At 34.3% G+C, this 16,597-nt stretch overlaps 2 protein-coding genes across 2 annotated transcripts; both read left to right on the top strand.

The window, feature by feature from the left end:
- Positions 1–1,304: 1,304 nt before the first annotated feature.
- On the top strand, positions 1,305–3,818 carry LOC145136917 (uncharacterized). Its single transcript, XM_079071025.1, has 2 exons — positions 1,305–2,979; positions 3,689–3,818. The coding sequence occupies exons 1-2, from the start codon at positions 1,355–1,357 to the stop codon at positions 3,816–3,818; spliced, it is 1,755 nt and encodes a 584-aa protein (XP_078927151.1). The 5' UTR covers positions 1,305–1,354.
- Positions 3,819–3,828: 10 nt separating this feature from the next.
- On the top strand, positions 3,829–5,387 carry LOC145136918 (UDP-Glycosyltransferase superfamily protein). Its single transcript, XM_079071026.1, has one exon. The coding sequence runs from the start codon at positions 3,829–3,831 to the stop codon at positions 5,251–5,253; it is 1,425 nt and encodes a 474-aa protein (XP_078927152.1). The 3' UTR covers positions 5,254–5,387.
- Positions 5,388–16,597: the final 11,210 nt, after the last annotated feature.

Below are 16,597 nucleotides of genomic sequence, written 5' to 3'. Positions count from 1 at the left end.
ATTTTGGTATTGATAGTTCGAGGAGTTGCCAGGGCAGCAGCTAAGGACTTCTTGCAGTGGACTTCGGCAGTGGGAGGTGAGTTACCTTCCCGGTGGCAGTGGGTCTAAGGCACCAAGGCCGGCCCACTAGTAGGAGTTTGTAGTTAGATGATTGTCTTTATGATAATTATCTGGTATGCCACTATCTGTTATGATTTATGTGCTAGTATGTTATGATATTATGTGATAGTGGTAGGGGTGAAATAGACCCCGTATTCGGTCAATAAGACCAAAGGGGTAGACCGGGCACCCAAATATGCCTGGCAGTATGATTATGTATGCTATTATGTGGTACTGGCAGGGGTGAAATAGTCCCCGTAACCGGTTGAAAGAGACCGAAGGGGTAGGCCAGCACCCTGATATGCTAGGTGGTTACCGGTTGAAAGAGACCGAAGGGGTAGGCCAACACCCTGATATGCTAGGCGGTTACCGGTTGAAAGAGACCGAAGGGGTATGCCAGCACCCGGATATGCTAGGCAGTATGTTTATTGTATGGTATGTGGTATGATGGGGGAACTCACTAAGCTTTGTGCTTATGGTTTATAGTTTTGGTTTCAGGTACTTCTTCTTCAAAGGAAAGGAGCCGACATGATCGCATCGCATCACACTATGATTTTCCACATGACGAGATCTTTGGAAGTTGTACTATGATATTATCTTTTTATGACATGTTTGGATAATTGATATACTGGTTTGATTATGAAATGGGATGACACTATTGATGTTTTCAGACTACTGGTTTTTATGATTACATAATTAAAAATGAAATTTTTGGTCATGAATTTTGGGACGTTACAATATACCACATGATCATTGGTTTTTGGGTGCTTTGGATTTGAAGACATTCAAAATGACTATATATGATAGTCATTGGAAGGACGGCTACTGTTCGAAAAATAAGGATTGGTTTATAGGTATGAGAGCCCGCATCCACAAACCGCTAGTGGGAGTCAACTACTGGGGTACTGAACCAACTGTTTCAATCCCACTCGAAAAGGCCCTAGACGTACAACACCAGATTGACAACAAATGGGATAGTGGGGTGTTTTTGTGTTGGTTTCTGGTGGCTTTGATCACTAGGAAATCGATTTCTATAGAGGGTAAAACCGGTTCATGGGCTATGGGTTATCGAAAACAACTAGCGGAAATTTTTTGGGGTACAAGGACAAAGATAATTTGAACATCATATATTTGTAATATGACCAACAAACACATCCCTTAAATTAAACAAAATTTGTTTTTCTTTCATTAGGCCCTATAATTTACTCTAAACAAATTTAACAAGCTTAATACACATCCAGATACTTCCCTCTTGATGAAGCTATACCCACCAGTAGCGTTACACCTCCGGCGACCGCTCTCCTCGCTCCTCTCCGCCTCTATCGCTACGGAAATCAGCTCCCTGCCGCCGCCGTTTTCTTCATACCAATCTCTATCTTTCTCGCCTCCTTTTATGTACCTGCAATCTGTACTCAATCAAATCAAACTTCTCTTTAAAAATCCACAAAGTTATTCTTCTCTTACCACTCTAGATTCATTATTAGCCAAACCCCATTTGTTGGATTCTGCAGCATCTATCGTCTTAATTGATTACTTGTCTCAGATAAAGAAGCTTGGGAGGAGCAAAAGACTAATTTCACATTTAAAATCAAGAGGAAAAGTAAGTGATTCGTTTCTCTATAGTTTAGTATCTGATTTTTTAGTTAAAGATGGTACAATTAACGATGTCGAGAATGTATGGGAAGAAATTTGTGGGCCAGTAAAAAGCTTTAATTTCTCAAATTACGTGATTTTAGTGTGTAAATTTGGTGGCGTTGATGAAATTAAGCATATTTATGCGAGAATTTCAATGGGTGGTGGGAGTATCTTAGAGATACAAACCTATATTGCTTTATCTGCGGCTTTATGTAATGTGAATGAGGGATTTTTGGCTAAAAATCTTGTGAAGCAAATGTATGATAAGGGTATTGCTGTTGATAACTGGACATACTTTTTGATGTTCCAGTGTTTTTGTAGAAATGGGAATTTTGATGAAGCCGATTTGGTATTGAGAAAACTTGTACAAAATGGATTCACCATTGACATTTGTATATATGGAAGCTTTCTTCATGGTCTTTGCAAGTGGGGCAAACATCGTGAAGCCAATAAGCTGTTCCAAAAGTTGATAAAACCAAAAGTATCTAGAGAGAGAGGAGTGGTGTTGAAGGAGGGTAGAAGAGCAATCTTTCAATTGAATTGTGAGGGTGTTGTTCCCAAAATGATGTGCTATGAATCTTATTTCCGTGCTTTGTGTAATTATGGGAAACTTGAAGAGGCCGAAATTTTGTTAAAGAAGATGACAAGTGGTAGAATGTTGCCTGAGATTTGTGTTTATGGTTCATTTATAAAAGCCCTTTTTCGAGGGGGTAGGGATGAAGATGCTATGAAATTCTTTAATGTTCAAAAGAAAAAGGGGTTGGTTCGTGTGGATGAGATAGGTAGATATGTAATTATGGGGCTTTGTGAGAAGGGAAAAGTCGATGATGCTTTGAGGATTTTTGAAGAGATTGGGTGTAATGATTTGTTAGTGTTTAATTGTATATTGGATTGTTATTGGAAACAAAGGAGGGTGGCCGATGCGGAGGTTTTCTTTGAGAGATATCGGTTGTGTGGGAAACTTAATGTAGAGACGTGTATAATCATGTTGAATGGATATTGTAGCCACAATGATGTATCGAAAGCAGTTGTGGTGTTTGAAGAGATGTTGAAGAGCAAAATGATGGTGGATGGAGCATCATATGAGAGACTTATTTGCGGATTATGTGATCATGGGAGACCAATTGAAGCTTTTCAATACTTGAATGACATGATTGAGGATGGGCATGTACATTTTCTTTTCTCCAAGGGATGGCCATCACTCTTTCGGTCAATCCTTGACCTTAACATGGATGAACAAAAAATGTAAAGGTTCATGCTGTTTACTTAGACATCTAAATTATGTTTTATTTATATAAAAAAAAAATGATTCAGATGATGGAACCAAATGGAGCTGTAATAAAAGTTCATTAGTGATGCTTGATACATTGCAGCCCAATCCAATGACAAGATCAGGTACCCAATGCTAGCTAGGCCCAGGAGAAGCATCAAGTCAAGAACATACCATTACAAGAATAAAAACCACGTGCATTTTAATTAGATCACTTAGTCAAAATATTTACCCAAGTTAAGTGTTAGGCTTTCCCTTGGGAAGCAGTAACCCAGTTTTCCTAGTTTTTAGTTACCACCAGTTTTACCTTTGTATTCTCGTTTTTTTCCTTTCCTCGAATTGGCCACTATCAATGCTCCTCTATGAAACCTCATGGTTCTATTTTGCTTGGTTTTTAGGACAGAAAAAATTGGCTTACTTTTTATTTCTCGATGTTTGGTTACATACATCAAATATACTCTGTTATTTGTTTTCTTTTCTTATTAAATTATAGCGTATGAACCAGTCGATACCATTTTTTAACACCCAAAAATACCTACTTAATAAAAAAAAAGTTAAAAAGGAAAAGCTGATCATGTAGACTCACAGCACTTATTGCATGTACTCACGACATGTTTAATTTCTTGACCACTGAAGTGGATAATTTTTTTAATTTTATTTCGTTCTCATTTGTTTATTTTATAGTTGTTTCTGTAAAGGTTCATCAGAGTCAAGAAAGGCTGCTTGGTTCACTTGTTATATGTTTTCTTGCAAAGCTTCTGTCATATCTGCCACTTCCATCTTCTTTAAGCTTCTAAGTCATCTACACCATTGAAGGTCAAGCCATGGAGAATCTCCAAAATACCCCTAAAACTCTACACATAGTGATGTTCCCATGGCTAGCCATGGGCCATCTCATACCGTTCTTTCACTTGTCCAAAATCTTGGCTCAAAAAGGCCATAAGGTCTCATATATATCCACTCCAAGAAATCTAAGTAGAATTCCCAAAATACCCCCAAAGCTAACCCATAACATCAAACTAGTCTCGCTTCCCTTTCCAAACGTGGAAAGTTTACCAGAACATGCGGAGTCTTCCATGGACATACCTCACCAAAAAGCCCAGTTTCTAAAAATAGCATTTGATCTGCTAGAGTCACCTCTGGTCACTTTTCTTGAAAGCACAACACCAAAGCCTGACTGGATCATCTTTGACTATGCTTCTCATTGGCTACCCTCCGTTGCATCCAAACTTGGTGTCTCCACGGGTTACTTTAGCCTCTTCACTGCTGCAACACAGGCTTTCCTTGGACCTCCATCACAGCTGTTGAATGACAAGGTCAAACCACGGTCAACGGTTGAGGATTTTTGCCGGGTGCCAGAATGGGTCCCGCCTGACTCGAATATCGTTTACCGGCCCCACGAGATCATGAAGTACACCGAGGGTGCGGTCGGTAACCAATCAGGCGTCTCCGATACCGTACGATTTCTTTCCTCGATCGACAGTTGTGATTTGGTTCTGTTCAGAACAAGTGTCGAGTTCGAACCTCAGTGGTTCCAACTCGTTTGTGAGCTTTATCAAAAGCCTGTAATACCGGTTGGTGTTTTGCCTCCGTCACTAGAAAACCACGAGTTTGATGATTACGGAAAATGCAATGTCGAAATCGGTGAGTTAACTCGGTGGTTAGATGAACAGCGAGATAACTCGGTTGTTTTTGTCGCGCTAGGAAGCGAGGCGGTTCTGAGTGATGCTGAACTCACTGAGTTGGCTCTAGGGTTGGAGCGTTCGGGTTTGCCTTTCTTTTGGGTAATAAGACAGTCAATTACCGATTCGATTCAAACACTTCCTGATGGGTTTCTTTCGAGGGTCAAGGGCCGTGGGATTGTTTATGAGGGGTGGGTTCCACAAGTTCGGATTTTGAGTCATTATGCTATTGGTGGGTTCTTGACTCATTGTGGTTGGAATTCGGTAATCGAAGGACTCGCATTTGGGCGCGTATTGATATGTTTTCCGGTTATGAACGACCAAGGTTTGAACTCAAGGTTGCTAAGCGGAAAGAAACTTGGAGTTGAGATTCCAAGAATCGAGACAGACGGATCATTTACGAGTGAGGCGGTGGCCGAGTCGATCATAGTGGCAATGGTGAGTGAAGAAGGAGAGGTGTTGAGGGCAAATGCAAGAGAAATGAAACGAGTGTTTGGAGATAGGACCAAGAATGATCATTATATTGATGCTTGTATACATCACTTAGTTGAAATGAGGAAACCCTAGTGGTTTTGTTGAAATAAGTTCATCTTATGCAAAAGCTGTCATTTATATTCCTATACAATTTTCATAATGATGAATAGTTGTTTTAATGCAGAAAAATGCTTATATAAGAGCATCTCGAACCTTTTTTTTTTTAACCATTTATCACCATTTAGTAGTATTGGATTGGTGAATTATTTTTACTGTTTTCTATTGAACGTCTATATATTGAATTGTCAATTACTTTTTAGATTTTGCGTATTTTTTTTAGCTAGGAATGATAGGGTGTTCAAAAATTCTTCTACTGCCCTTCTGAAAGTGGCGGATACTATTATTTCCACATCCTATAATTGGTGTAAGTATAGGAGCTTTGCGGGTTGTGGTAGTTGGGTGGAGTAGTGTTATTTACCTTTTGCACACCTCTTGTAATTTGTTTGTTTGTTTGTTTTCCCTTTCGTGTTTCATACCTTTGTTTTCTCTTTTTCGTAATTTAGTTACCTGCTAATCATGGTGTTTTAATATATTTGCCGTTTAAAAAAAATATGGTTTTTAAATTGATTCCCTTAATTATATTTAGATTATAATTAATTAGTTGAATATTTAAATTATATCATAGGTTAAACATTTTGAGTTGTAATATAAGTTATGTAATCAATTGCAGCGTTATAACCGTGTTATAGTGGTTAGTAGATGTAAAGAATCGTGATTTTCAAAATAGTAGTAGCTCTATTAGCGTTGCTATTTACCGCAATTATGGTATAACGGCACTATAACCACTATCTAAATAAATTATATTTTTGGGCTATTTTTTTTTTCCATTTCATTATTGTTTTTCCTTAACCTAAACCAAAACTTTTATAACAATATTTTGTTAAAGTTTGGCGTAAAATACACGCTTAGGAGCAATGACACGTTTGATTCTTGCATCTCTTTTTTTTAACCTTTCAATTTTTTTATGGTTGTTTACTATAAATTACCAAATTGTTACACAGGTTACATAGTTTCATAGCTGTCAATTCATTTACATCCTCTTTTTGGGTCTTTCTTCTTATCGTCTATTACTAACAATTATAAAAGTATAAACATTAATTTTACTATTATTTAATTCTAGGTAGTTCTTTACAAAAATATAATATAATTGCTATATGTTCTAATGGTTAGTTTCCCAAGCGATTGTTGTGTGTTCCATTCTTCACTCCTCTACTCTCTCCTAAGAAGTTTCTTTTTTTTTTTTTTTTTTTTTTTTTTTTTTTTTTGCCATGACCCTTCACCCCTTTCAGATTTTGTCATTTACAACTTTGGCCCAAATGTTAATTTGTTTTATAAATTTGGTATAAAAACTCTTTATAATATTTTCCTAACTTTTCTTGATTATAAATTTGACCCAACTTTCATCGTTTTTTACAAATTTAATACCAATTTTTTACAATCTTTCTCCGACTTTTTTAGTGCTTAAATTTATTTTTTGTTTTTTAAAACTAAGTTTCCTTTTTGAATTCTTTTTACAACTTTGGTTACATCATTTTTAACAAATGTGATTTTTTACGATATCATCTTAACATTGTTTACAAAAAATTCCAATTTCATTATGACTTTGTTTTTATGTTCTTTAAAATTATTGTTATTTTTTCAATTTGACAACTTCATTATATATATATATATATATATATATATATATATATATATATATATATATATATATATATATATATATATATATATATATATATTTTTTTTTTAGGTTCATTTGAAACCATATTAATTTTGTGAGACCGTGAGACGTAATCTAAAAATAAATTTAAAATGTAAAATAAAAGAAAAAATCCAAAAATTCTTTTTTTAATTATTATTTTCGTCATTTTATTTACCTAAAAAATAAGAAAATAATAAAAAAAATAAATAAAAATTACCGTTTTTTTTGTAAAATACGTGAAATATTCTCATAGAATATTATACTGTAAATTTCTAATGTGATTTTTAGAATGTTAGAATATTATAATATTCTATTAGATTTGTCAGATATGTAAAATATTATAATATTCTAGTAGAATATTTTACAGATATTTAAAAAAAATGGTAATTTTTTTTATTTTTTTGGAAAATATAATTGACGAAAATAATATTTAAAAAAAAATATTTTCGAAAATGTTCAACTTTTTTGAATTTTAAAAATGTTTTTTTATTAACAAAATGAGTAGCTAGGATTACGTCTCCCCGTCTTACAAAATATAGTGGTCTCACAGAACCTAACCATATATATATATATATATATATATATATATATATATATATATATATATATATATATATATATATATATATTAAACTTTGTTTTTTATGAATTTATCATCTGTATTTTTACATGGTTCTTTGAAATTTGTTTCGTTTTTACAAATTGACATTCCTCTTCTCCCAAAAAATATTCATGGAAATATTCCGCATCAACACGTGCATCTAGGCCTCATTAAAAAAACTAAGTGATAAACTTTCTTCTGCATCACGTGGGGGGCAACCAACCGGTTATTATACATATTTCAGTGTGATAACATGCCTCCTAGCCACATCAGAAGGATTAACGAAAGTAATGCCCAAACTATATTAGACGGAGACTCATCTGTCTAAGTCTAACTCCTAAAATAGTTGTCTGGCAGTCCGACTGTCCAGCTTAGGGGTGAGTATGTGGACCGGACCGGACCAAACCGGATCAGTTTCGAAGAATATTGTGGACCGTGGACCGGACCAGATGAGACTTACAGGGTCCAGGTTCGGGTCCTAGTCCAGTTTTTCCGATTCTTGGACATGATTAGATCGGTATAACTTTACATGCATACAGTACAATTAGTTAAAACGCGTTTTTGAGTTTGATACTACTCGTTAAAACAAATATGTTATTGAGTTTGACACGTTACAACTCATTAAAATGAATACATTTTTGGGTTATATACGATACAACTCGTAAAAATGAATACTTTTTCGTTTCATTTACCCATTGGACCGGTCAAACATTAATTGTTTATACCATTTATTTGAACTTTGAATCAAATAAGTTAATGATTTTATCATATTTCATACATAACTAATCTAACTTTATCTATAATATTATAACTTGAAAAATCAATTTTCCAAATAAAAGAACCTAACATATAAATCAAGTTCACCAACAAAAGTTGACAATCTTAACACAAATTACAAAAGTAATTACCGTAACACCAAAATTATAGTTTAAAATTTAAACTCAATCCAACTAACAAACGTCATAATCTAATCTTCCATTGGCCTCTTCCCCATATCATTGTCATCTAAATCTAACATGTTTAAGGTCTGTGCAATCTCTACATAAACACAAAATATTAATGTTGTTAGTATTTAATAAAAATTAATAATTGACAAGCTGAAATATTTCAGCTTTGATATCCCAACTTTGAATGATTGTAACTCATTGAATATAATACCAAAAATAGCAAAATTATAGTCTAAATTCATCTAGAAATTCTAAATTACATGTTGGAAAAAACCACATGTTAATCTGACTTAAAACGAATTAAATATGTTTGTTTAAAGAATTTCACAAAATACAAAATTTAAGTTTCTTGCTGAAAAGCTGAAATATTTCAACTTTGATATCTCATCTTTGAAGGACTGCAACTCATAGAATATAACACCAAAATTATAGTCTAAAACCATCTACAAACTCTAAATTACACGTTGGAAAAACCGCATGTCAATCCGACTAAAAAAGAATGAGATATGCTTGTTTAAAAATTTTCATAAAATAAAAAAGTTTAAATTTGTTGTTGAAAAGCTGAAATATTTCAGCTTTGATATCTCATCTTTGGACGATTGTAAATCATCGAACATAACACCAAAAACAACAAAATTATAGTCTAAAATTATCTACAAGCTCTAAATTACATGTTGGAAAAAAAACACATGTTAATTCGACTTAAAATGAATGAGATATGTTTGTTTAAAGAATTTCACAGAATACATTTAAAAAAAAAATAATAAGTTGGTCCAAAACCGGTTTTTATCTGGAGCCGTCCAGATTGGACTGGTAAAAAACAGCGGACCGGTTTTGCTCAAATCATAGAACCGAGAACCGGCCCGGGGTTCCAAAAAAAAATGGTTTGGTCCGGTTCACCGGCCTGGTCCGGTCCACAAGTCTAAATGCTCACCCCTAGCCCAACTCCTAAGCCAGGACGCCTCCAAATAGTTTCACTGCTTGACGGCCGGTCTTGAACATCTATGGTCAAGTCGTCATGTGACAACGCAACACCTGCATGTGTCAATGGTAGTGCATGCACTACTATTTCAATTCTTTTTGAGCCAATCATAGCTCAGGCAGACGACAATAATACACTCAACCAATCCGCAACTCTGTCTCGAATCGAAGCGCTGACACCCTTGTCCCTTAAAGCAGGACATGCACCAAGCGCCTCACTATATAAGGCCATGCACCTATAACGCTAAAGGGATTACTTACTCTCTACTTCCATACAATACTCATACACTTACCTCTACCGAAGTACTAACCTGACCCTTAAAGGCTTGAAGTGTTCTCACTAGAACCCCTCCCGTAGCACGCCTCACGAAAATTTTTCTTGGTTGTGATATAGATCTCCCATCCACGACGACGTTATGCTAACTGAGCATCGCCAGAGATCCACTTCACATCATTAGCGCCATCTGTTGTTGAGCCAAACCAACAAAAAGACAGCAACAAACTTTCCAATAATGGCGAATGAGGAAGAAAAGCGATTCCAACGGCACCACTCCAAGCCCAATTCAACCCATGACCTTACTCGAGGTAGTGATCATGGAAACACTACAAACCATCTCTCTACTCACCGCCAATCCTCCAACACCAGAAATCCAGACTCACCCCAGTGTGCACACAATAATCATCCCATGTAAACCCCACATTAAGTGTAACTCAAGTGTTAAACCCACACCTGATCTACAACTACAAAAACTCACTCCCATCATTCTAACCAACGGTGGGAACCCAATTTAACAGCCTAATTCCCTCCATGACAAACACTCGACCAACATTCTCAATCCTGGAGGCAATGCCGTCATCCACATCCATTGCCAGATATGCATTACTCACACCACCACCATCTCTACACCAGTAGCACGCAACACACTCTTTCAACCAACGTTTACCCCGTCAATTCTATTTAGTATTTCTCCATTATTGTAATGACCCGAATTAATTCTCAATTAAATATTCTAGGAAATTATCATGGTTTTCTACTAAAATAAGGAATTCTATAAACTCTAAGCAATTTACATCCCAGGGAAATAGGGTTTACACTAAAACATACTAAAATAATACAGTATAAATAAAAACTACTTCTAGTATGGTCTTTGTGCTCCCATCTTCTCACGTATAACAATTAACATCTAAACCTGCAAACAATTAAATATCTACAACATCAGACCACATGTGTGGTCTGGTGAGTTATATTCTATCTACTTTCATGTTATCAAATTCTTCTTCTTTACTTTCTTTATTTACATATTCTAACATTCTTTTCACTTCTTTCTCACACTTTGAAATCTAACATCCTCTAACTCATAGCTTACTCAACTATTCTTTCTCTCCACATACTCTCTTATTCTATGTCGTGCCTTCTCATCTCATACTCTTTCTTAGCCTCTTCTCAGACTCACCTCATACTTTACTCATACTCTATCCTCATATTTTATCATCTCATCTTGTATCCTTCTCATGCTCTATTCTTCTATATCTTTACCTCTCTCATACTCTTCTGACTCCATCTCTTACTTTTATCCTTTACTCTTATCTCATCTCATCTTTTTGTTCTTCTTATCCTTTATTCAGACCCTTCTCATACTCTTACTCTTAGCATGTCTTCTCATACTCTTCTTACACTTACCTTTATGTTCTCCACTTCTCATGCCTTAGTGTTTTATTCTCATCTCAACCCAATGGTTCAATCTCATATGATAGCCTCATCTATCATCGAGGGGAAACAACATCACACTAACATTAATAGGTACACTCATCCAAACTTAATCCCCTTCCTTTGATCCCTCGTGGATCAATGATCCCCTACTCTTAATCCTCACATATTATCTCTAAGTTCTTTTGAGGAACTTTCTTATCTTGTTCCGCTCATGGAAATCATTCTTTACCTCTTCTAACCACCACAATCTTATTCCCGCAAGAATCATACTCTTCTTCCCGAAGGAATCTCTATCTCATTCCCGAAGGAATCATCTTTCTAAACTTCTCTAAATCTTTCATGTGGCTTATCACATAGAACTTGTACCATGTACATTCTATTTCTTCATTTAATAACTAATAGGTATCCTACATAATCTTTCACTTGATTATAATACATATAATCATATTTTGTGTTCTCTAACATCTCTTCGGTATTTAACATAATATCCTTCTCATCAAACCATACATACATACTCTTACATATGAATTATAATGCATGTAATCATACTCTTTCTTCATTTATATCTATAATACTATTAACACCTACTCATACATCCATACATACTCTAGATATATGTACATGCTTAGATATATGATTTTTAAACGTATAGCCTCATACATACTTTAAATATATGTATATGCTTAGATACATGTTTCTAGACGTATATTCATAATCTATCTCCATCTAACCATAAACATACATACATACATACATACATACATACATACATACATACATACATACATACATGCATACATACATACATACATTCAAACACATACACTAACACATTTAAATATATATATATATATATATATATATATATATATATATATATATACATATATATACATACACACAAATATATATGTATATATATATATATATATATATATATATATATATATATATATATATATTTCATACACAAGAATAAAAAGTATATAAACATTATCTAAAGACAGTGAGAGCTATAACTCACATTATTAGTTAGTGAAGGATAACTACCCTTCGCTCCATTCTTCAATTGATGCATCTTGACCCATCTGCTTTGCTCAAGGCCTAATCATGCAGATGCTAAGTCCTAATATGGTCAGTGGAATGTACTTACTCCACCATGTTATGGAAAGCCCTTTTCCACGCCGTAGTAACTACTTGATAGCAGTTCCATATCTGATTCCATTCCAACTTTGGGACATTTTATTCCAATTTTCTAACACGCATATCTTCTTCATCTTAACCTCGTTATCTATGATATTTATATCCATGTGAAGGAGGGGATGAGTTCCATAATTCCATTAATTTACTTGTCACTGACTTAATACGGGTCTTAATCTGTTAAGTTATAAACTGGGTGTACAAAGCATAAAAATTCCCATTTTAGCCTTTTCGTCAAAATGCATCTTATCATGCATTTCTTCTCTTAAATTCCCTTATCTAATCTCATCTAATTGAATTAAACTTATCTTCTTTTTTTCATGAAGACACAACTTCATAAACTTACAAATTTCTCATAAATGACCATTTTCCCTTTTGGTCAATATTTGACTGAAAGTGAAATCTCTCTAAATTTTGGGTTCTTACAATCTCCCTTCCTTTATGAGATTTTGTCCTCAAACTATTTCTTTAATTCTCTTATTCATTTTCTGATTCAATGACTCATTTCTAAGGATAATTTTTACTCTAACCTTATAACCCAAAATAGCAATCTACTTTTTATTTCCTTGCATTTTCAATGCAATTGGTAAACTCTCTTCATCAATCCTTTCACAATGGAAGATATGCGACATCTACTACTCTTAATAATTCTGCAAGTACATTGCATACTTAACATTATCTTTCATCTTTTTGTCCCACTTTCAGAAACCATAAACATATAATTATCTTTTTCATTCTTTTTCTCACAAGTGTGGTTACAATCCAACACACTTTTTAACCATCTATTTTTAAGTAGGTTACAAACCCAATAAGCTTTCACTATGGAATTCTAACTGCATAGGTGGCTACACCACAACCTTTATAACTATTTTCTAAACTCTTAATGAAGTTTTACATCTAATTACTTTACATTAAATTTAAATGTTGTATTTACTAGAACTCTTTCTCTAAATAATCTCTTAGTTTTCGTGCATCGAACCTTGACATCCACTCTTATACTATTCACGAGACTCCAAGCCTCATTTTATACACGGTAAGTTCTTCCTAATTACCATGCTAGCATTTCTCATTCCAATCCACTCGATCCTCAGGTAACTTCATGACTCCATTGAATCACAATAAATATCATGTGTATGTAGCACCCATACACTGCATACACACTATACTTATCTAGTTTCAACCTCATCATTCCATTCCATGGTTCAAAAGTTTTCCTTCTGTTTTCTCAAAACTAAATTCTCTACATGAGAATTTTTGGGAATTCATCTTCTTTAGCCCTCAGCTGCTCATTGGCTAACTGCAATGACTTTCACATTACTTCTTACCTACCCTATACTTGATACATCTAAAAGATGTATTTTCACATAAAAACTCATATTTTACATCGGGATGTCACACACTATGACAATCGAGATAAAATGTCACCAACAACCACTAAGAGTCGACGTAGACAAATAAATGTAATATGACAATAATGTAATATTTGATATATTAATAAATATGCTCGATTTTGTCGTTACCTAATCCTATTATTCGACTAATAGGCTAAGAAATAAGTGCGCAAAAAGTTGTGTCATCTTATGAGCAGATTAACACATTAAGAATATATGCTTCAATGCGATTCCGAAAATATAATTTCGTAAAAATACGACCTAGCATGGATAAGATATGATTTTTATAATATATAAAAATCAAACGCACATAATGTAACTCCCCAAAACATCACATAAAATTTTAATTTTAAAATCACTAAAACCATACAAATGTGTTATTCCAAATCCAATCAAAGTGATTATATCATTTAAACATTAGAGTAAATATCATAAATCGCCATTGCGGAAAAATTTGGGAGATGTTGTGCAGTCATGCCGGACCCTTCCCTTTTCGTACCGGAAGTACCTGAAACCATAAACATGAAACCATAAGCACAAAGATTAGTGAGTTCCCCAAAATACCACATACTATACATAGATAACAACTCGAACCTAAACTGATCTATTTCACCCCTGAGTCTATTTCAAATCCTTTGGTATCTTTCAATCGGTACTGGGTCTATTTCATCCCTGGGTTAATTTCAACTCTTTTGGTATCTTTCAACCGTTACTGGGTCTATTTCACCCCTACAGCTAAGCATAAAGTCATATCAGCAAGAGTCACAAAGACAACAAGCACATATAGGTATATCAGCAAGCGTCACAAAAACAACTACCATCCTACAAACATAATCCAGCGGGCCGGCATTGGTGCCTCCGACCCACGAGTATAGTGAATAAACTCACCTGATTCACGCATCAGCTAAACCGCAAATCAAAGCCTCACATCCGCCGCGACAACACTCCTATCACATCATACAAGGTCTAAACTTAGTCTACACACTAAAACCAGCCATCTTGACCAAAAGTCACCCCAGGCCAAAAGCCAACGGTCAAAGTCAAATTCAACGACCCACAATGCCAACTATCAAGCCTCACGTCATGACCAGCCCTTAGTCACGTCGTGAGACTCCACAAAAAAATAATTTGAGCTGACCTCACGATGTGAACAACATTTTATCACGTCGTGAGCCTCCAAAAGCTCAACAGAAAATGGGGTCTTCAAATTTCACATCATGAGACCTTATGTCTCATGTCGTGAGCACAGTCTGAAGCCAAATCCAAAGATTTAAGTCCTTAATCCATTAAGGCTTTCACTCTAACTTGTCTAGAAGGTCTTATAACTCCAAAATCCACTTAAAAGTCGATGCTTTTTTGGACATGTATGTCCAATACATGTCTAGATCTCATTTGGATAAAAAATGTAGAAAAGGTCACCAAACTCTCATGCAACGATTCAAAACCCAACCATTCACTAGATCTGAACCTCAATACATTCTAAGGATCATTATAACCCATCAATTTGCCAAATTTATGGTTTCCTTTCATTCAAACTAGCTCAACAAGGAGAAAAGTAAGACACAACTTAGATCTGAAAGGTCTATTATGCTCAAGAGTCATATTAAAGTAATATTGCTAATTAACATATGATGCTAATGGGTCACACTAACAACAACTTGATATAATTGATTATTTATTAGAAATTGATTTTAATATATATTCAATAAACTCTTATATATTAAATTGGGAATTATTTATTTCTAGGAAGAGAAGAGTTTGTTTAAATATTCAATAAACTCTTATAAACTTTTGGACTAGTTGAATCCTTTTGTATTTTACCCAAAAGACAAAGTTTATATTTTATAAAACTTGAGTTTATAAAATTTAAACAAACTCTTCTCTTTTATATATATTTCCGAAATTTAGAGGAAAAAAAAGATTCATGGGCTTTCCATTAGTTTATTCAAAAGTATACATGTCTTAAAGAGCATGGGGGACACATAGGTATAGGGACATGATGTGCTTAAAGTATTAAGGACTAATGGTCCAAGAATGAGCTCTAAGTAAAGTCTTTCATCTCTCATTTGAGAGAGCTCTTGAAACTGTAACATGCTCCTCCTCTCACACTCTCTCTAGTTTTGATTTGAAGACTTGGAGTTTACTTGCTTTTACATGCCCTCATTAAGTTCATATTGGTTATGAACTTAAAGCTTAAGGGTTTAAGAGCTTATGAACTAGCATCTACATCAGGTTGAGTCATTGTTGGTGTCTCAAAGGTTTCAAATTCTTCATCAAATTCCAAGCCTCCCAAGAGGATCCAAAGAACAACAAAGGTTGTTATTTCTTCACCCTTTTTGTGTTTGGTATTTTATATTTCTATAACTTGCAAGAAGATCCTTAGTGGTTATAAAATGTTATGTTATGTTCGAAATTTGAAGTCTTCCGTTTGCCAATCTTTGTAGTTTTTGAAACTAATTTTTGAACTAAAACCCAACAATTGGTATCTGAGCCACCTTGCAAGTTTGGTTAGATTTTTTTTTGGGAAATCTTAGTTTTTGGGGAACATGGATAACTTGTTTTTGTATAAAAATAAGTTCATACATATTTTCTATAACAACTTTATTTTTGTTATTTTATGTGACAAAAGTTTCATGCATCTTTTGTCATTTAAAGTTGTCTTAGAAAAACAAAGGTTGTTTTATGTGTATGTTGATGTGTATAATGTGCATAAACTAGCCAATGACCATTATGATTGTTGTGTTGTTGTGTTTGTTGTTTTTGTTATAAAAATGGTTGTAATAATTTATTTATTCATATGGTATGTAATAATTAAATAGATTAGTTTTCTTGTTTATTTTTGTA

This window comes from Lactuca virosa, chromosome 9, assembly GCF_052849685.1.
Source record: "Lactuca virosa cultivar CGN04683 chromosome 9, Lactuca_virosa_CGN04683_v6, whole genome shotgun sequence".
NCBI lineage: Eukaryota > Viridiplantae > Streptophyta > Magnoliopsida > Asterales > Asteraceae > Lactuca > Lactuca virosa.
The sequence above is the reverse complement of the archived record's forward strand: the minus strand, read 5'-3'. Positions and strand labels throughout refer to the sequence as shown.